Genomic DNA, 21,345 nt, shown 5'->3' on the forward strand with positions numbered 1-21,345 from the left:
AAATGTCAGATATTGACCAGTTTTGACTTGCAAAATTGACAATTTCATATGCTCTGACCTAACTAGTTTATATATGATAATTTCAACATTCACAGTCTTTTGGGGTTGGATTCTCCCATTCATGCTTTCTGCTGACTTTCACTCATGCTAGCTTGCTCTCTTATGTTTCTAGAACCCATGCATGCACGGTAAGCCTCTTTCTGCTTTTTTTTCTGGAAGATTTTGAGGTCCATATTTAAAGTGTGTTCCTTCAGGCAGGAGATGTGTTTGCTTCTGCCAGGTACCTGGGAGCAGTACTTAAATGGAGAAACTTTATATTTTTTGCTTGTCTTTTTTGGGGAGGGGGTGTGGGGCACACAGGGTTTGGTAAGACACATCAGCAGGGTGAGATTTAGGATTTGGAATTATTTAGGGAGATATTTTTCCTTCTTTCTTTCACTCTAATAATAACCAAGGCTGAAATGATTATTCCTGTCACCTCCCTTTCTGAAGCTCTTTAACCCTAGTTCAACCAAAAATGGAATTGCCTTTCAGGGGTCTCTGAAGTGACTGTCTCCCTACTCAATTTTATTTCTTAACACCCACATGCATAGGCTCTAAAAAGCCAGTCCTGGACTACCTGGGATTGATAGATGTCCTCTAAAAGGCTAATCCTCTCCTAGCTGACTTTTCTGGATTCTCACTTTTTAGATTATAGCCTTGAAAGATTTATCTTACTTTCTTATTGGTTCAGTATTCTGAACAAAGCATATTCTTCTGACATCTAGTTAGCTGTGTGACAGCAACAGAAGTCCCCAATTCCTTTTATCACTAAACATTATATCCGGTTTACTGCACAATCTGAACTCACTGAGGGACAAACATAAAATGATTTTCAGTTCAGTTCAGTTGCTCAGTCGTGTCCAACTCTTTGTGACCCCATGGGCTGCAGCACGCAGCTCCTTCCTTGAAATGATCTCACTTTTCTCTAATCACTGCCCTCAAATATGTAGAGGCAGATCTCCTTTGCCACATTGATTCTGGGGAAAATTCAGGGCAGGAGGAGAAGGGGACGACAGAGGATGAGATGGTTGGATGGCATCATTGACTCAAGGAACATGAGCCTGAGCAAACTCTGGGAGATGGTGAAGGACAGGGAAGCCTCGCGTGCTGCTATCCTTGGGGTTGCAAAGAGTTGGACATAACTGAGCAACTGAACAACAATGGCATCTTGGGTAGACCCTTTAGCTTTCTGGTCACTTGTGTTTAAAATTTAATCCCAATTTAAATCTTATTTCTTTTCCTTCTACCAGTACTTTTGAGAGGGACTTGTAATTGGGTGAGCACTGACATTGCCTCTTTCTCCCTCTTTTTCAGTCTTCATGGAGATCCTTCCTTGAGACTCCAAGGGTCACAGGGATCCTGGGGACCATGATCCATATCTTTCTCCTTGGATATCATACCACACCATGGTCCGTATTTTCCTGTTGGTGTGAGCTGCCCCGTCTAGCTTCTTAGCTTCAAGAAGCAGACATCACTCTTAGTTATATATATCCACAAAGTCAAAGAGATACTTGCCAAGCTTCCCATGAATTTTTCCATATTTTTCTTCCTGGTGGCAGAAATAAGAAAGAACTGGCTCACCTGGTGGCCCAAACAGTGAAGAAGCTGCCTGTAATGTGGGAGACCTGGGTTTGAACCCTGGGTTGGGAAGATCCTCAGGAGGAGGGCATGGCAATTCACTTCAGTATTCTTGTCTGCAGAAGCCCATGGACAGTGGAGCCTGGTGGGCTACAGTCCATGGGGTCGCAAAGAGTCGGAATGACTGAAGCGACTTACCATGCATGCATGGGTTCAAGAGTTCAGTAAGAATCTAGTTAGAGAGAGGATCCAACGTGCCACTTCTTTTTTTTTTTTTTTATTTTACTTTACAATTCTGTATTGGTTTTGCCATACATTGACATGACCAACGTGCCACTTCTTGTGGCAGTCCTAATCATCACCAGTGATTCTCTTGGAGCCCGCTTCACTTGGTTTAGAGGGGGAAATACTTGGATATAGGAAGTGTTGTTTAGAAAACCTACAACAGTGACTCTGAAGAGGGCGCTTTCTGGACTTCCCAGCCCACTCTCCATCCCAGCAGTTCCCTTATATACATCAGGATAAAGATGGGAGTGTTTCAGACACTAGAGATAGTCAACAAGTGCTAGCTATGATGAGCTCTACAAATATTGCTATCATTAATTCTCATGAAAATAATACCTTAAGGGCATATTATCTAAACAATATACAGGGTAGAACTGGATTCTGTAGAAGTTCCTGAGCCGATGATATGGTTCTTAGACCTAGAAAATGGTATTTTAGAACCCCAAACTAGGCTAAGTGTCATAATCCAAGTTTTATAATAAAACAATTTCAATTTTCCTCTGGCAGCAACTGTGGGTAGAATTAGGCTTTATCTGTGTAGACCAAGCCTTATTAATGTCAATGTGTTTAAGGGGAAAAAAGCCTTTATGGATGGTACAATAACAACATCTAAATTTGGCTTAAAATTTTAAAATATGTAACATGCACCATAATTACTTTAATATGCCAGTAAAATGTTTTATGCTTCCATAAATTAAAGTTCTATCTGCTACCACTGTAGAACAGAATGACAAAATAAACTGCAAAAAGGAGTTAGGCTGAAAGTTAATGGTCTACATATTCATAATCTTTACATAGACTTCCTGCCAGCAATATGATTTTGCTAGAGTCTACCTACCAGCAACACATTCAGCCAACTTAGAGTAAAGAATTCTGTGCTATAGTAGTTGATTCATGAAACCAATAGTCATTGCTGCTAACCTACCACCTATAAGCACAGTGCCCATGATAATTTCTGATTCTTTCTTTTAAAAAGACTCAGTGACTCTGGGTTAATCTAAAATAAATTTGGACTTCATTCTCTCTTTAAATTTTATTCCACTTTGAACCAGACTTTTTAATAGAAGTGTTAAAAAAGAAATGTTAGAGTCCAAATTAGAGGATCAGGTGGTGTATTTTCACTTTTAATAAATGAGCTGTCTTTTCCTTTTTCATTCCACTTACCATTTCTTCTTGAAGGAAAAAAATCAAACAAGGAAAAATATGAAAAGATGAATTAATGTGACATTTAGAGTAAGATTTTAATGGCACCAAGGCCAAGAATATCAGAGTTATGCCTTTTACTTTCACAATGATAACTTGACAGGATTTCAGGATGTTGTTGCTGAAGTGAACTTCAAAAGAAGAAAGTGAAAATGCACACACTGAAGGAAAATGTGTACAGAAGAGTTATATTTGTTAAGGGAAATACAGCATAGTCAATATTTAATTAACCATTGTCTTTTTTCAGAGTTGGCCGCTTGGAGGCTACATCCTTATTTCAAGCAGTACTGGCTGTGCTACAAATATTTTTGGAAACCCTCTTCAGAAATAAACTTATGCACCAGTTTCTAAGGACAACAAGGAAACCAGCTTCATTTATTCAATCATTCCTTATTTAAAGCAAAATTGGCATTCTTCCCTAGCAACTGGCCTTACCCAGACCTTCCTTGCTTCCCTGGTGGCTCAGACAGTAAAGAATCTGCCTGCAATGCCAGAGACCTGGGTTGGATCCCTGGGTTGGGAAGATCCCCTGGATAAGAAGCCATCCAGTATTCTTGCCTGGAAAATCTCTGTGGACAGAGGAGCCTGGCAGGCTACAGTTCATGGGGTCGCAAAGAGTCAGACACCACTGAGTAACTAAGCACAACAGACCTTACTCACCAAACTGAACTCAAACTACCTTTCAATGAAGATAAAGAAAAGAAAATTTAATTTTAATCATGAAATATTATATACAATATGTACTATTTAAATTCTTTGGAGAAAATACTCATGTTACTGTGACAGAGGTTAAAGAAATTTCCCCAACACTCCAGGAGCTCCTTGCCTGTCTTATCTCAATCACAATACCTCCCTGTAGGTAAACAGTAGTCATTTTCATCCTTTCGCTATCATTTTTATCACCTGTTATATATTCCTCAATGCTATCATTCCATAATTTGGTTTTTTCATGTTACATACATGAAATCATACAGTATATATCCTTCTGCATATGCCTTCTTTACTCAATGTCTTGTTTATTAGATGCATCTAAAGCAAGGGTAGGCAAACTATGGCCTTGTCATTTATTTTTGAAAACACAGTTTCATAGGAATATAGCCACGCCCACTTGTTGACATGACTTCCCTGGTAGCTCAGGTGGTAACGAATCTGCCTGCAAGGCAGGAGACCCGGGTTTGATCTCTGAGTTGGGAAGATTTCCCTGGAAAAGGGAATGGCAATCTACTCCAGTATTTTTGCCTGGAGAATTCCATGGACAGGGGAGCCTGGTGGGCTACAGTCCATGGGTTGCAAAGAATTGGACACAACTGAGCGATTAACACAGACACACTTGTTGACATGTTATCTGTGGCTGTTACTGCACAGCTCAATAACTGCAAGAGACTTTGTGGCTCACAAAGTCTATATTATTTGCTAACACAGTCTTAAGAGAAAAAGTTTGCCGATTCCTGACTTTCATGTGGACAGAGGTTAAACAAATTTCATATATGACTTGATGCAATTTGCTAATATTTTGTTTCAAAATTTTGCATCTACTTTCGTGAAATACATTGTATTGCACTTTTCTTTTTTCGTAATGCCATGGTCTATTTTTGGTATCATGATAATCTTAGCTTCATCAAATGAGTTGGGAAGTACTCTCACCTTTTCAATGTAGAGTGGATATTACTTCTTCTTTTAAATCTTTACATGGGGAACCAAATGGGACTCTAGTTGTGTTTGTGGGGAAAATTTTTACTATAAATTTAATTTCTTTAAACAGGTGAAATTGAAGTTGCTCAGTCGTGTCCGATTCTTTGCAACCACATGGACTGTAGCCTACCAGGCTCCTCCCTCCATGGGATTCTCCAGGCAAGAGTACTAGAGTGGGTTGCCACTTCCTTCTCCAGGGGATCTTCCCAACCCAGGGATCGAAGCCGGGTCTCCCGCATTCCAGGCAGACGCTTTAACCTCTGAGCCATAGTTCTATTTAATTTTAAAATTCTTCATAAGTCAGTTTTGGTAATTCGTGTTTCAAGGAAATTTTACATTTCATATATGCTGTTAAATTTGTTGGTATAAGGATATTTTTGCTTTGTATAGAATTTTAGATTGATAGTTATTTGCTATCAGCTTATTATCTTTCAGCTTCCACTGTTTCTCAAGAAAATTAAATGTCAGTCTAATTATTGCCTTTTTTGAAGTTAGATCTGTCTTTTCTTTTCTTGCTGTCTTTACAAATTTTATCTTTATCTTTGGCTTTCTATAATTTTTCTATGATGTACAAGTGTATTTTTTTTTCTGCTTGAAGATTGTTTGGCTTCCTGATTTTGTGAGCTGGTGTCTTCTATTAATTTTGAAAAGATTCTTAATTTCTCTTCAAATATTTGTTTTGGCTCATTCTTTCTCTCTTCTACATATATGACTCCATTAAACATTTAACTTTCTCATACTTCTATGTCTTTTACCCTCTATTCTCAATTGCTCATCCTATTCATTTTATCTTAATGCTGATTATTTTCTGAATTACCTTCCAGTATAGCAATTCTCTTTTCAGCCACATTTAGTATGCCATTAAAACCATGCACCAGAGTTCTTAATCTTGGTTATTAAAATTTTCTGATTCTAGAATTTCTATTAAAATGTTATATGAGTATTTTTAGTGGTTTTGTAGTTCTCTGCTGAAAATTTCCTCTTTTGCTTTCTATCTATGTCATAAACACAGTAATGACAGTTATTTTACAGTTATTTTACAGTTGAAAGTTTCACTATCTGGAGCTCTTCTGAGTTTGTTTCAATCATTTACTGTTTCTACTACTTCTCATTCCTGTTAACTTATCTCCTTATGTGCCTGTTATCTCAGACTGTGTACTAACTTTACATTTGGAAAGTCATTGGTGGAAATAATTTGAGGACTAGAATAAAGTTAACTTCTTCTAGAAAGTATTTGTATCTGCTGCATCCAAGTGCCCATGGGTACTAATGATCCAGAATCACTTTTCACCAAAATCAAGAATTTAGGTTTTTCTGGCCTATCCTGATTACTGGAAGTTGGTCTTCAGCCTGTATGAAGACTGAATATTTTCATTTTACTTTCAAGTCTTTCAGAGCCTTGTCTGAAAGCATGGTGAATTTCTCAGGGTCTTCATGTTCAGTGGTCTTCAGACTCCAGTTTTAGTTACTTACTCTCATCCCGTGATGTTATCAAAGGTACTCCTCAGCTTTGCAATTGCCTGTTTGGCTTGTCAAATGTCCTCAGGGTAAAAAATGTTCCCAAAGCCAGGATTACAACTACAGATTTTCATATTATTATAAACCTTGGCCCAATAATTCTTCACTCTCTTATTAGGTCTCCAGTAGCATCAACTTGATTCCTCCCCACCCCCAACTTTTCTGGTTGCTCTCAGCTAGATGGTTGGTTTGTATAGAATGTTCCTATGCAAACCTTTAGTCCCCAAGCACAGTATATGTAGGGGTGTGTGTGCGTGTGTGTGTGTATACATACATATATGGATTTATGACTGTGCTTCTCATGAAGAAGCACAAACTCTAGAAGCTTTAAAAGTTCTTGTCAGAGAGAAATTCTGGAAATAATCAAACCAATGACAGTATTCTTGAAATAAATATGCAACTTTTCAAGGAAACTATTTGAAGGGAATAACATCTATATATGTATAAATTTTGATACGCTAATTAAAAAATAAGTTTTATATATATAATTTATATCATCACAAATATAAGAATAATAGGGTTACTTACAATATCCAAAAGGTATACTACATCAGGACCTCAATAAATAAAATTTGTTATAGCATCATTAAATAATTTAAATGTTTATGTGACCATAAAGTCATTCAAAACAAATTTGTGGACTATGAAGTGAGAAATATACAGATCAACAAAATAAAAATCATGTATATACCTAGCATTACAATCTGAAAATTATTGTATAGTAAAAATTCACAAGGAAAGCTATGTAGATATACTTTTAATTGAATTCATTCCTCTGTTTCTTGATTGTGGGAGAGAAGTAGAATTGGGACGAATGGGTTGATGCTGGCTGTGGATAAGTTTCAATTGGCTACAAAAGAGAAGTTTCTAAAAGTTAAAGTTATCCAAAGTGGGAATGAGAGATGATAACATTCATCATTGGAGGTTGTTAAAGCTGAGGCTGGAGAGCACTTGGCAGGAATGTGGCGATTGTACTGATCCCCAAATTCAAACAGGCTGCCTTAGATAATCTGGGTAGATGCTGAAAGCAAAGGTTTCTGAGCCCAGGAACACAGGGATGTCCTTGGATGTGTATCCTTGATAAGCTACCTAAGAGATTCTTATGTTCACAAGGAATGCATCAGACACCTGTAAGGAACTGTTCCAATTCAAGAGTCTATAATTTTCCCCATAAGGTAATGGAAACAGCACTGTAACAGTAACAAGGAATCCAGATTCTATCTTGGTTTGGACCCTGACAAGCTGTGTGATTTCTGAGCACATGACATCATGTCTCTGAGACTCAATTTTCCTGTCTGCAAAATTAAGTGCTACTTATCTTATGGCACTTACAAGGGAGGAATTTGTTTTTCTGATGGTGCCCTGGAAGAAACTAATCTTCAAAGTCCCTGGAAAATTCCTTATGACATTCAGATGACGGAGAATTATCCTGGAATGACTGTCTAAGACAGCTGGGCAAGGCCGTGCAAGCTGGCTGGTTTCCTGGAGTTGGCAGGCATTTGGCCCAGGATATGTCTATCACACGCAGGGCAGGTGGGGAGTGGAGAGGGCTGGCAGGCTGGAAGCTGGAAACTCAGAAACCTTCCCATCTTGGCTCCAACCACAATCTCTGAAACCTAGTTAACGTTCAGAAAGGAGGGCCCAAGAAGGCCGATCTACTGTCCTGAAAAGGGAGTGATAAGGTGATCAGTAAGTGCCCTTTCTGTGGGCACCTTGCCTGGAAATACCAAGTGGTTGGAAGGGTTGGCAACTTTGTTTCTTATGAATGAGCCTTCCCTCTCAAAAGCCAATGAGCCTTGGCTTCTAATCTAATATTGGATTCTCTTTCTTCCCTATTTTTCTTTTTCTAATTTTCCAGCTATGTTCTCTGAAAATTTGCTAAGCCGCACCCCTTCGAGCTCTTAATTTTTCACTTTTGAGAAATAAATTGTATTCTAATGGCTTTTATGTTTGATCTTCTATAAATATACTTATTCCTTACCTTGGTATATTTACTCCCTGGGATGGCCTTCCTAACTCCAAGATATCTGGTCCCCAGGTGAACCAATGGGCATACCTTTACTGTCTCCATTTTACCAAGATCTGTGAATTCACTTATAAGTTCCTGAGAGGTGAGGGATATTTCTTGATGTTAGCAGGGAAATTTTAAATCAAAATCATAGGAGATGGGGGTGGGTTAGCAATTATCTCAGGCTAAATAAGACTGGCACATAGCTTACAGATGAAGATACAAATGTTAGTACCCATTCATGTCCCTGGAAGGGATTTCCAGGTGGCTCAGTGGTAAAGAATCCACCTGCCAATGCAGGAGATTCAGGAGACCAGATGATCTCTGGTCAGGAAGATCCCCTGGAGAAGGAAATAGCAATGCACTCCAGTATTCTTGCCTAGGAAATCCCATGGACAGAGGAGCCTGGCGGGCTATAGCCTATGAGGCTGCAAAGAGCCAGACACGACTTAGCGATTCAACAACAACATGTCTCTGAAAAACTCTGCCACTTGGGCTCTGATGACTCCCAAACCCATATGTCTTATAGAAAATGTTCTGCAGAACTTCAGTCCCTCACTCTCAGCTGTCTCCTGGACAATGCCACTTAAATACCCTGTATGGGTCCTCTAGGAATGAACCAGATAAACCTAATTTGTAGGGTAAAAGATCAAGAAATGCCTACCATCTCTTGTGTAACTGACTCCAACTGATAGGTACCAACACATTAGGAAAGTTGTACATAAATGAACCACAAAGTCTGCTTCAAAAGGGAGTCATCTGAAAAAAATAATCCACTGAGCTCTGATTTTTTTGTGTCATTGAGTTCCATGGATCCCTTTGATGGCTAACTGTGAATTCTAGAAAACTGTCTTTATTTTGATGCTCTGCTCTTCTTACAACTACATCTTTCCCTTACCTCAACCCTCATTCTTCCCTAAATGTATTTTTTTACAGTTTATTTATTTAAATATAAATTTATTTATTTTAATTGGAGGTTAATTACTTTACAATATTTTTCAAAGTCCATATCCCCCTTTTATTTCAATGTTGTTTTTTTCCTTTTTTGCAAATATATTCTTGTTCTGGGACCTTCTTCTTATATGTCAATACCTTCAGTTTGGAGTTTCTCACCCAGACTCACTCATTTGATCCACTACAGATGTATATATCTGCATATTTCTGTGTATTATGTTTATTTATTTATTTATTTTAGCTTTTTGGGTGATTTGGACAAGCTGGTGAAGTTTTCAACTCAGTATAGCTGGGCAGCACAGAGATGGGTCTTCCAACAGGGCTACTTCCTGTTGACGAGCATTATTCTCATCTTTTATTTTTACCAGGCTGCTGAGAAAGTGGTGATCAATAGCTTTCTAGAGCTTGTGTTAGTGATGGCACCCTTGATGCACTGGGATACACACGCTCCTCATTAACACAGTCTTTGGGAGGAAACTTGCCCTTCTCAGCTTTCACCAGAGGCTCTTTTCATCATGCTATTAGTCTCTTCTCTCTCACTGAAATCACTCTCTATTTACTCAAGGGGTTGGTCACATGTAGGTATGGACAGTTTGTTGTCTAGCAATGGAAGAGAGAAACACTATGCTGGTTAAATCAGTTTCATCATTCTTTTCTGTTGTTACTGTCATTTTATTTTTTCTTATTTTCTAATTTTTACTGAAGTATAATTGATTTACAAAGTTGTTAATTTCTGTTGTACAGCAAAGTGACTTGGTTATAGGAATACATATACATAAATCGATTCTTAATCTTTACTAAGGAAAGGGATTCCCATTACAGAAGAGATAAGGCTACTCCCAGCTGTTGCCTCCTGGAGGTGATAAAACTCCTAAAATGTTTGAAAGGGTGTTTGCTGGTTTGTGATGGGAGACTGGTTATTTCACAAAGGGTTAAAAGGCTGGGGGAGGCTGCTGAGCAGGAGAAAAAGGTGATGACTGTTCTGTAGATACAACCTCCATTGGCATAGTAATAGAGTGGCCATATATTTGTGGATTTCTACTTGGGTTTGGTATCCAAAGGTCTCAGCAATGTAGATTTTCTCTGTATGTGGCTCTCCACTCTACTACAAGCAATGTTAGGAGAGTGAAGAGGAATAATGATTTCCTGAAATACCATCCCAGGGTTTTCTCTAGAGGTGGTTGGTATGGGTGAAGAGCTTGGAGCTGCTGTGCCGGTACTAGCTTGGGCTGTGGGTCTGAACATAACACTCTTGGGATTGTCTGCAACTGTGGCTCCATCAAGAGAATTGTAATGGAATTCTTTACTGGTGTAGGCTGAAGTTCTTGGGTATTGGTTGGAGTTGTCAAATGAATTTCCTGTATTCTAACTGGTAATTGTTTCTTGTGCCATGACAGGTACTGGGTGAATGATATGTTTGATACTTTGGACAGGTTGAGTATGAGATTTACCTTCTATCCTGGGGTTTGACTGGCCAGCTCAACCCCAGCCTGGGCTGTGCTGACTGTAGGGACCTGATCTTAATTGACAGTAGACACTAAGTTAGTGTCTGGTTAAGTGGTGGTGATTAATCAGAAGGTGAGTATGTTAGTAAAATACATTCTAACTCGATAGAATGGTCTACTGATGCTACTAGTGTGAGTCTTGGGAGAACTCCATCATTTAAACAGAGCTGCTTCTTAACTTTTCCACTGACTAGTGATGGTTTAGGTTGTCTCAGCATTGTTAGTTATGGTTCATCTATAAGCTTTTCAGCTTCCTGAATTTTGTGGTCATTATCTCCTATGTTTGAAAGCAACTCTCCATGGATCTCTGCCATAGTGTTACATATAGACAGTGAAGCATTATTTCCTCTTTTTTTTTTTATTGGACTATCTTCTTAAGGCTGTTTAATCCAAGGATGATGTTTACTTTCCATGTTTGATCATTATAATAATGGCCTCCAACTTTGGGATTACATCTTTAAAAAAAATCCTTTGTTATGATTTTTGTGTCATTTCAGAAGAGAAAAGATGTATGTATGTAATCCATCATGTTAACTTGGATCCAATTTTAAATGGACTTTATGCCCCACATCTAGTCACCAAGTCCTATCAATCTTATATTCAACCTTTTCCTTAGATGTCTTGAATCTTACATTCTTTCACAGTGGGCCCTCAAAGCACAGGTCCTGCCACTAACTAGCTGTGTGACCTTGGAAAAGTAATGTTCGCCTTTGAATTTGCAGTTCCTCAATTATAAGATGGAGATACCAGTTATTCTCTTATAGGATTTCTGTGAAGATTAAATCAGGTGTGGCTCTAAAGCGGATTTTTCTGAAGTTGTTTCGGCTGATGTTGTGGCGGTGGTTCCTTAGTTTTTGCTTAGACTCCCTCTTCTAAAGATCCCCTAAGTAGTCTCAGATTCCCTATCTCTTCCTGCTCCATCTTTCATACCCTTCTAACATACAACTGTGATTTATCCTCCTATTTTAAAACCTCTAATGGCAGTCCATTACCTTTAGGATAAAATCCACAAGTCAACGTTTCTTTGTAACCTGTTATTATGGTTAAATCTAATATCCTTTTGATTCCTGTGGCTGTCCTGCCAGTGCATTCCTCTCCTCAAACATACATACATAACTGAATCTTAAACTCCGAACACACAAACAAGCTCATCCCTGCTGAAATCTGGCATACTTTTCCTGTATTTGAACCTATGAAAATTTTATTTCCTCCACTTGAAATGACCTTCCCCAGGTCATTTTTTCCTCTTGAGTAACGCTTAGTTCTAAAATTATTTCCTGTGGTAGATCATTAGGATAATGGCCTCCAATGAATCATGTCTCCCTATGTCAATGTGACATTGCTATTCCTACAATAGAAGATGGAGTTGATTTCTCTATCCTCTTCAATATAGGCTGGTCTTGTGACTTGCTTCAAAGAACAGACAGTGGTGAACTTGACATTGTATAAGTTCTGGAGCCTGGGTCTGAAGAAGCCTTTCTGTTTTCATCCTCTCTTGCTTGAAACTCTTGACATCATCAGGCTGTGAAGCAGCCCAGTGTAGCATACCATGGGATACGAGGCAACGTGGAGATGAACAGAAGCCTCAGAAAAAAGAAGGCATCGCTGTCAAGCAAGTGAGTTGAGACCATCATAAATCCTCTAGCCTGAAATGAACCAGTGGATGAATAGGACCACATGGGAAAGACCAGCAGAAGAACTGCCTGGATTGTTAATTCACAGAATCATAACTGTGAAAAACGAAAAATCTTTATGGTTTGTGGTAGCTGGTTATACAACAATAGATAACTGATATACATCCTCAGTGTGAAAGTGCTGCACTCAATATGCCAGCAAATTTGGAAAACTCAGCAGTGGCCACAGGACTGGAAATGGTCAGTTTTCATTCCAATTCCAAAGAAAGGCAATGCCAAAGAATGCTCAAACTACCGCACAATTGCACTCATCTCACACGCTAGTCAAGTAACGCTTAAAATTCTCCAAGCCAGGCTTCAGCAATACGTGAACCATGAACTTCCAGATGTTCAAGCTGGTTTTAGAAAAGGCAGAGGAACCAGAGATCAAATTGCCAACATCCGCTGGATCATCAAAAAAGCAAGAGAGTTCCAGAAAAACATCTATTTCTGCTTTATTGACTATACCAAAGCCTTTGACTGTGTGGATCACAAGAAACTGTGGAAAATTCTGAAAGAGACGGGAATACCAGACCACCTGACCTGCCTCTTGAGAAACCTATATGCAGGTCAGGAAGCAACAGTTAGAACTGGACATGGAACAACAGACTGGTTCCAAATAGGAAAAGGAGTATGTCAAGGCTGTATATTGTCACCCTGCTTATTTAACTTATATACAGAGTACATCATGAGAAACGCTGGGCTGGAAAAAGCACAAGCTGGAATCAAGATTGCTGGGAGAAATATCAATAACCTCAGATATGCAGATGACACCACCCTTATGGCAGAAAGTGAAGAGGAACTAAAGAGTCTCTTGATGAAAGTGAAAGAGGAGAGTGAAAAAGTTGGCTTAAAGCTCAACATTCAGAAAACGAAGATCATGGCATCTGGGCCCATCACTTCATGGGAAATAGATGGGGAAACAGTGGAAACAGTGTCAGACTTTATTTTTGGGGGCTCCAAAATCACTGCAGATGGTGACTGCAGCCATGAAATTAAAAGACGCTTACTGCTTGGAAGGAAAGTTATGACCAACCTAGACAGCATACTGAAAAGCAGAGACATTACTTTGCCAACAAAGGTCCGTCTAGTCAAGGCTATGGTTTTTCCAGTGGTCATGTATGGATGTGAGAGTTGGACTGTGAAGAAAGCTGAGCACCAAAGAATTGATGCTTTTGAACTGTGATGTTGGAGAAGACTCTTGAGAGTCCCTTGGACTGCAAGGAGATCCAACCAGGCCATCCTAAAGGAGATCAGTCCTGGGTGTTCATTGGAAGGACTGATGTTGAACCTGAAACTCCAATACTTTGGCCACCTGATGCAAAGAGCTGACTCATTGGAAAAGACCCTGATGCTGGGAAAGACTGAAGGCGGGAGGAGAAGGGGACGACAGAGGATGATATGGCTGGATGGCATCACTGACTCGATGGACATGGGTTTGGGTGAACTCCGGGAGTTGGTGATGGGCAGGGAGGCCTGGCGTGCTGCAGTTCATGGGGTCGCAAAGAGTTGGACATGACTGAGAGGCTGAACTGAACTGAACTGATACATCCTTAGAGAAATGTCCTAGATATACTCAAGGAAAACTCATGATTCTCTCCTCTGGGCTTTGTGGGTAATCTATTACAGCACATAGCTCAAATAACTATTGGTCTACCTGTATCTGTTTCTCTCACTAGATTAAAAAAATTTCAAAAGCAGAGATCAAGTTTTTATTCACCATCATATCTCCCATGCCTACCCTAGTGCATGGTACAGAGGAACCATGTGCATTTATTGCCCAGGTCACAGACTCACAATTTCCTGAAATGCTTTCATCTGCTCTCTGGAACATATGCTCAAAAACATGGTAAGATTTTTTTTTATATCCTCAGCCTTTTCAGTTAATGTTTCCTATATCTTGCTCTTACCCAATAGCCCTGCTTCCCTGTAGCCCTCTTAGGTGATGGCTATCTTCCCTGCTCCACACCTTTTATTCAACAGGGTTTGAAGGTAGGTAAGCAATCTCTGTTTCTTATGGTTTCATTCAGTCTTCAATTCCTCCCTCTTCTCAAAAGAACACTTAGCTTTTTACTCTCTTGACATCAGATTAAACCACCTGTAGCCCCTGCTGTGACAGCCACATACTGATTTGTGGGTCCTTGTGTCTCATTCTATATAAAGACTCGCAAGTACCCTCTCTAACACTCCTCAGAAGTGATTTCAACATCTGGAGAGCTCACTCTTCCAAAATCACGACCTCCTAGTTCCTTGACCCCCACCCTATCTCAGTCACTTATTTCCATGGTCATTCCTTCCATCTTGTCATCACTAAGTGACTGCAGCCTCTACAACCTCATTTCAGATACTCTACTATCCAATCACCATCTCTTATATTTCTGGCTCTCTTTTTCACACCTCCGGCTCCAAAACTCCTTTGCCACTGGAACCTAGAAATTTATTGTAATCATTACTCTTCACCGTTCTTTACCATCTTATTCTCACTTTTCCCCTTACTCAGTTAAAATTTAATAGTCAATCATTTTAGTTATTCTCTTGCCTCTCTTTGATTTATCACACTCTGATACTTGCTATAGTCTTTTAAGGACTTCTAATGAAGTCTAATTTTCTACTTGATGCATGCTCAAACTCAAGGGAGTTGAATGTGGCTGGAGAAAGATTTGCCTCTCTTTAAATTCATAAATATTAATAACAATCAAGAGGGTCCCTAATGCTACCTAGGAGTCAAAACTCTGTTTGCCTAGTCCAATCCCTTTACTCCCCTAAATGACTGTTCCATAACTTCTAATCCCTCCCCAATCCTTTAACCTCCCTACCTTTTTAGCTTCCATTATTACTAAGAAAATTTAAACAATTATTTGTACCCCTGTGTATTTGCTATGCCTCTCCTCCTCTTCCCATGAATACCCTGTGTATGTTTCTAGCTAAAGCTACCCACGTATTGGTGCATCGCATTCAATCCCTTACCTTCTTGTGGAAATCACTCCTTGAATTTTCCCTCTTTCTCCTGCACTATTTTTCCTCTTTACTGAATCATTCCCATCATCACACATACTGTGACTTTCATATTAATTAAAAAACCTACATATCCTAATCTCATTTACCTATTTAGATATTACTTGCATTTTTCCCTGTTATGAAAAACTCCTACAAAGGTTAATAAATTCGATTCACTCTCTTCCCTTTCTGACTTGAACTCCCTCCAATAAGACTTTTTGCTTTCAATGCTTCATAGAACATGAACCTACCAAGGTCAGCAGTGGAGCCAATGCTGCTAAATTCACTGGTTGATTCTCAGTTTTTATTTGACTATCAGCTACATTTCGTATAGTAGATCAAATCTACTCTTGCTTGAAATTCTTTCTAGAAAATGTGGCTTCCAAGAAACCATATTTTCCTAATACTCCTCACCTCCAGCTGTGCTTTCTCAGTTTCTTTTGCTTTCTTCTTTTCTGCATGACTAGATTCTGTATACTAGTGTATCCCAAGTTTCAGGACTCAGACTATGTTTTCTATCTGTGCTCACTCCCTTGGTGAGCTCATTAATCCCATGGCTTTAAATACCATCCATATGCCAATGACTTATGTCTCAGCTCAGACTCTCCCTTAAAAAGCTACATCTACAAACTCAAGTGCCTACTTGTTATTTCCAGTTGAATGTATAATAGGTCCCCAAAATTTAGTATGTCTAAAAATGAAGTTTTTGCAAAATCAGACATGCAGATCAATGGAACAAGTTAGAAAGTCCAGAAATGAACATACAATTAATCTCAAAGGAGGCAAAAATATACAATGAAAAAAAAGACAGTCTCTTCAATGTGTGATGCTGGGGAAACTAGACATCTACATATAAAAGAATGAAATTAGAATATTCTCTAACATCATAAACTCAAAATGGATTAAAGACCTAAAGGTAAGATTAAATACTATATAAACTCCTAGAGGAAAACATAGGCAGGGCACTCTTTGACATAAATCACCACAATATCTTTTTGGATCTGTCTTCTAGAGTAATGGGAATAAAAATGAAAATAAACAAATGGGACCTAATTAAACTTACAAGTTTTTGCACAGCAAAGGAAACCATAACACAACTAAAAGAGAACTTACAGAATGGGAGAAAATATTTGCCAATGGTGCGACCAACAAGGGATTAATTTTCAAAATATACAATCAGCTCAATATTAAGAAAAAAAATCCAATCAACAATCAAACTCTTCAGAGTAAGCAGAAAGAGAGTGATCCTACTGAAATATAAGTCAGAGCATGTCACTCAGGCGTCCTGGGACCGAGAGGCGACGCGATTTAGCTCACTATCATCGCTCTGACTTCATCTCTACTATCCTTTCTTCCCTTCACTCGGCTGCATTTTTCCTGTTTGGCTGTGCTGTGCGGCTTATGGAGTCTCAGCTCCCTTACCAGAAACTGGACCCATGCTCCCGCAGCGGAAGCCTGGAACCCCAGTCAGCGGACCACCAGGGACATCTCATTCTTCACTCTGCCGTAGCTCCCTCTTCTTAGTTCCTCAAGACTCCGCAAACATACTTGCTTTGGAGTTTTAGCTCTGGCTTTTGGGAATGGTTTTCCCCACAGTTCAGTTCAGTCGCTCAGTCGTGTCCGACTCTTTGCGACCCCGTGAATCGCAGCACACCAGGCCTCCCTGTCCATCACCAACTTCCGGAGTTCACTCAGATCCACGTCCATCGAGTCTGTGATGCCATCCAGCCATCTCATCCTCGGTCGTCCCCTTCTCCTCCTGCCCCCAATCCCTCCCAGCATCAGAGTCTTTTCCAATGAGTCAACACTTCTCATGAGGTGGCCAAAGTACTGGAGCTTCAGCTTTAGTATCATTCCTTCCAAAGAAATCCCAGGACTGATCTCCTTTAGGATGGACTGGTTGGATCTCCTTGCAATCCAAGGGACTCTCAAGAGTCTTCTGCAACACCACGGTTCAAAAGCATCAATTCTTTGGCGCTCAGCCTTCTTCACAGTCCAACTCTCACATCCATACATGACCACAGGAAAAACCATAGCCTTGACTATGACAACATCCACATAATTCAACCCCTCATCTCCTTCCATCTTTACTCAAATGTAACCTACTCAGGAAGTTCTTGCTTGGCCACTGGTTCCAAATTTTTTAACACTCTTTTTTATCCCCCTCTTCATACTTAATTTTTCTCCTTGGTCTTTTTCACTACTGAAATTCTATAAACTTTCCTTATTATTTTCCTGTCTCCTCCACTAGAATATAAATTCCATGAGAGCAGAAATTTTCATTTATTTAATTTACTTCTAAATTCCCAGTGCCAATAATGCTTAGAAAATAGTAAATACTTGTTGTATTTAAAATAGTAATACAAATAGTAAATATCTGTTGAATGAATGAGAACACATATTGAAAGAAGAACCAGATGGAACATCGTCTACAAATAAAAATAAAATAATTGAAATATCTAAAAACTAGATTAAGGGTAAAATTATTTTTCAAAGGATGACAGAATGTCAGCAAAAGAGATGTATGCCACGGTTCATCTTACGAAGCTAGGATAAATTTGTTACCAAAACTAGCAAGGAGTGTAAGTAAGAAAAACAACAGACCAATCTTGCCCATGAAAATAGATACAGACATCCTAAACAAGAGTTTATCACATAAAATCCAGAAAAGTATGAAAAATATATCATGGCCAACATTAGGGCATAATTCCATTTATATAAATTTCAAAGTTAGAGAACACGAAGAATACCAGCATTGTTCATTATCCAAATCCACTTGGTACTTGAGTTCAGTCAGTGACAGTCTAAATAATCAGTTGGCATATTTGTGGATCAACTGAGTGTATTTATTTTTTAAAGTAATGTATAGTATGTAGAATTTTCTGGTGTGCTGTTTTATGAACCTTGACCTACGCATAGATTTATGTCATCACCACTGACCCAGTCAGAATGCAGAACTGTTCTGTCACCTCATGGAATTCCGTCATACTCCCAGTCCTTCTCAACTAGTGAGCCATTTTCCATCATTATAGGTTTTGTGCTTTTTCAGCTTGTTTATATTTTAGAATGTCCAATAAGTGGAATACCACAGTATGTCATCTTTTGAGACTGACTTTTTTCCATTCAGACAAATAACTTCAAGGTTCACCCAAGCTGGTACATATCTCAGTGGCCCACTCCTTTTCAATGCTGGACTTGGATGCACCACAGTCTGTTTATTCCTTCACTCACTGAAAGACATCTGGGTAGTTTCCAGTCTGGAGATCATCAATAAAGCCGTTATGAATACTGACAAATTTTTGTCTGAATGCAAGTTTTCATTTCTCTTGGATAAGTGCCTAGCAATTGCCAGGTCATATGGTAAGCATATATTTAATTTTATAAGAAACTTTCAGAATAGCTGCATCATTTTATCTTCCCACCAACAGTACATGAGAGTTCCAGTTGCTCCATAAACTCACCACCACTTGGTATTGTCAGGATTTTTATTTTAGCCATCCTATAGGTCTGGAGTAGATACTTAGTCCTTTTGGTTCCCCCAGATTGGAAAGCAAACAGCCAGATTTTAATAGTTAGGGAGTCATCTAAAATTTTGTTTTATTTGGTTACTTGTTTGGATAGTAAAGGATACACCCATATGTGGAAAGATTGTGAAGAAGAGCAACGATTTGTTTAGTATAGAAGTAGATAGTGGTTTCTCTAATGGAAAGGGAAGTGGATGCCATCCACCATGCTCCCCAGAGGCTCTAAGATACCCATTATGCATTATTTATAAGGTGGCTTGGTAGTATAGGTGGTACACGTGACAGTTCTATTCTTGAAACTATACCCACGTGTCTGATAGATTTTACAATTAACAACTTTTAAAGAGATATTTGAGCACACAAAACACACAAACCCCAAAGTAATGCAGAAAAACTTACAACCACTTCTTTTGGAAGTTCAAGTACAATCAATTAAAACACTTAAAGGCATTTTGTAGAAGAATATAAGACTTTCTTGAAGCTTATTTAAATATAAAATAATTTCTTTAATACTGTGTTTTTGTGCACACCCCACAGGGCAAATGGCTAGTTTATTAATGAGCTTATTTCTTTCCAGAAGCCTCAACCATAGGCTGGTCAGACCACTCTTTTTCAATATTATTACTTACTGATGATATTAATGACTGACAAAGAGTAGCTTATTCCTAGAACCAGGACGAGAACTTGACTTTATGAAAGAACCACATTGAACATATTAGGTTTGTCATTCACAAATTATTAGACACGTCCCAGGTCACAGTCAAGGCTACACAACACTTCAGCAATCTTTCCTTGTTGCCATCAATACCTTGTAAGGAGAATATTTACCTGTGACCACACTGGGGATTTTGGAGAGAAAGCTCTTCACTGTTCTGACGGGCACACCCCCTGTCTTGTCATCTTGCATCTTTGTAATGATGTCTTCAATCTGAAAGAGATTAAAGAAAGGAAGTGTTATTGCATCTCACAAAGTAATTGCAAATGGTACCTTTATAAGTAGCCAAAATGTGGGAACATGGATGCCAACAAGAGATACCAGGAAAGGCCTCTGCTGTGTCAATAAACATAATAGCAGGATCTGGTATGGGTCTTGTGCTGGGGATGCAGAGGCCAGGGGGTTATATATAAAGAGCAAAAAGCATGATCTCTAAGAACAAGGCTGTGCCCCCCGTTCAGTAAGGCAGGGGGAAAAAAATTCTTGATAGGATCCAACATGTAATTCAGTGTGAATGTGATGAAGTGCCTCCCCTTTCCCAGACTGGATTTATATATAATTTGAATCACATGAAATTGCCATATTCAACCTACAGAAAAGGAAATTTCCTCTAATATATTAACCCACAGCTGTTTGGAAGTATAGGCAGGGCTGCCTTTGGGACGAGAGAAGAATCCAGCCAGAGTGGCACAGGAGAAAAAGAATACAAATCAAGACATGGAAAGTGCTGATCTGGAGAAGTTGGAGGACAAGTCTCAAGGCTGTGAGTGGTGGTGTGGAGGGGGTTGCTTCAGCCAAGAACAGGATCCTCTCCTTTTGGACTAGGGAAGACCACGCTATCAGGAGAAAGGCCACAGCGGGCTACGGCCTGGAGCCAGGTGAAATTGTATTGATGAAACCAGATACCCTGTACATATACTGAAAAAAGAACAGAGAGAGGAGATGGACGACCAAGGTGTCTTAACTTGGAAAACCAATCTGTAGGTGAGAATTTACAAGGCAGATGTAATTCCCTGGGCAGAAATCTTCAGAATAGGATACAGAGCAACCTGTAAGAAGGACATAGATCTTTCTGTTTGTCCAGTGGTAGGGAAGGGGCAACTGGAAAAGAAGAGAAGATAGTGTTTAGCTTTATCACTTATTTTGTTCCCCTAAGCAACAGAATGTAGTTGAAACACCAGGATGGATTCTCTGAGTACTTCCATATAAGTCACATAATTTTAAGTCTAGAAATTTAAAGCTGTAGTTCAGCTAGTCTAATGTACTAGCATAGCAATTCGTGGGTGAGTTTCTCAAAGTCACATGACTAACAACTTATTTGCAGGAAACATAACTTGTTAGAGACAAAGTTAGGATAAGACATAATGTAATAACATACAATAGCCAAAATATATTTAGACTTTATTATGTAGTAGTCTTCTGTGTACTAGACACATATTATCCTATTTCATTCCACTGAGTACTCCACAACCTCAATTCCACTATTATCCTCATTCTTAGATAAAGAAATTGAGATTTAGTGAGGTGTATCAATCCGGCTAGACTAGGCTAAGTTGAGGTAACAAATAACTCTCAAAATCACAATGGTTAACATAACCAATTTTTTCTCTTTCACGCTACAAGTCTATCAGGGGTCAAAAGGGGGACTGTG

The 21,345-nt window shown here is 39.1% G+C and overlaps 1 protein-coding gene and 1 long non-coding RNA gene across 6 annotated transcripts in view; one reads left to right on the forward strand and one right to left on the reverse strand.

The window, feature by feature from the left end:
• Positions 1-21,345, reverse strand: part of RGS6 (regulator of G protein signaling 6) — a 617,420-nt gene that overhangs the window by 183,656 nt on the left and 412,419 nt on the right. For all 5 annotated transcript variants that reach the window (XM_040226156.1, XM_040226155.1, XM_040226152.1 and 2 more), the window contains exon 3: positions 19,808-19,907. In XM_040226156.1, coding sequence (XP_040082090.1) covers positions 19,808-19,907 — 100 coding nt within the window. The remainder of the gene's footprint in view (positions 1-19,807; positions 19,908-21,345) is intronic.
• Positions 8,174-20,994, forward strand: LOC120852748. The gene is made up of 3 exons (XR_005718635.1): positions 8,174-9,248; positions 20,946-20,948; positions 20,983-20,994. It is a non-coding gene; the product is annotated as an uncharacterized LOC120852748 (long non-coding RNA).

Source organism: Oryx dammah, unplaced genomic scaffold, assembly GCF_014754425.2.
Source record: "Oryx dammah isolate SB20612 unplaced genomic scaffold, SCBI_Odam_1.1 HiC_scaffold_26, whole genome shotgun sequence".
In the NCBI taxonomy this organism is placed as follows: Eukaryota; Metazoa; Chordata; class Mammalia; order Artiodactyla; family Bovidae; genus Oryx; species Oryx dammah.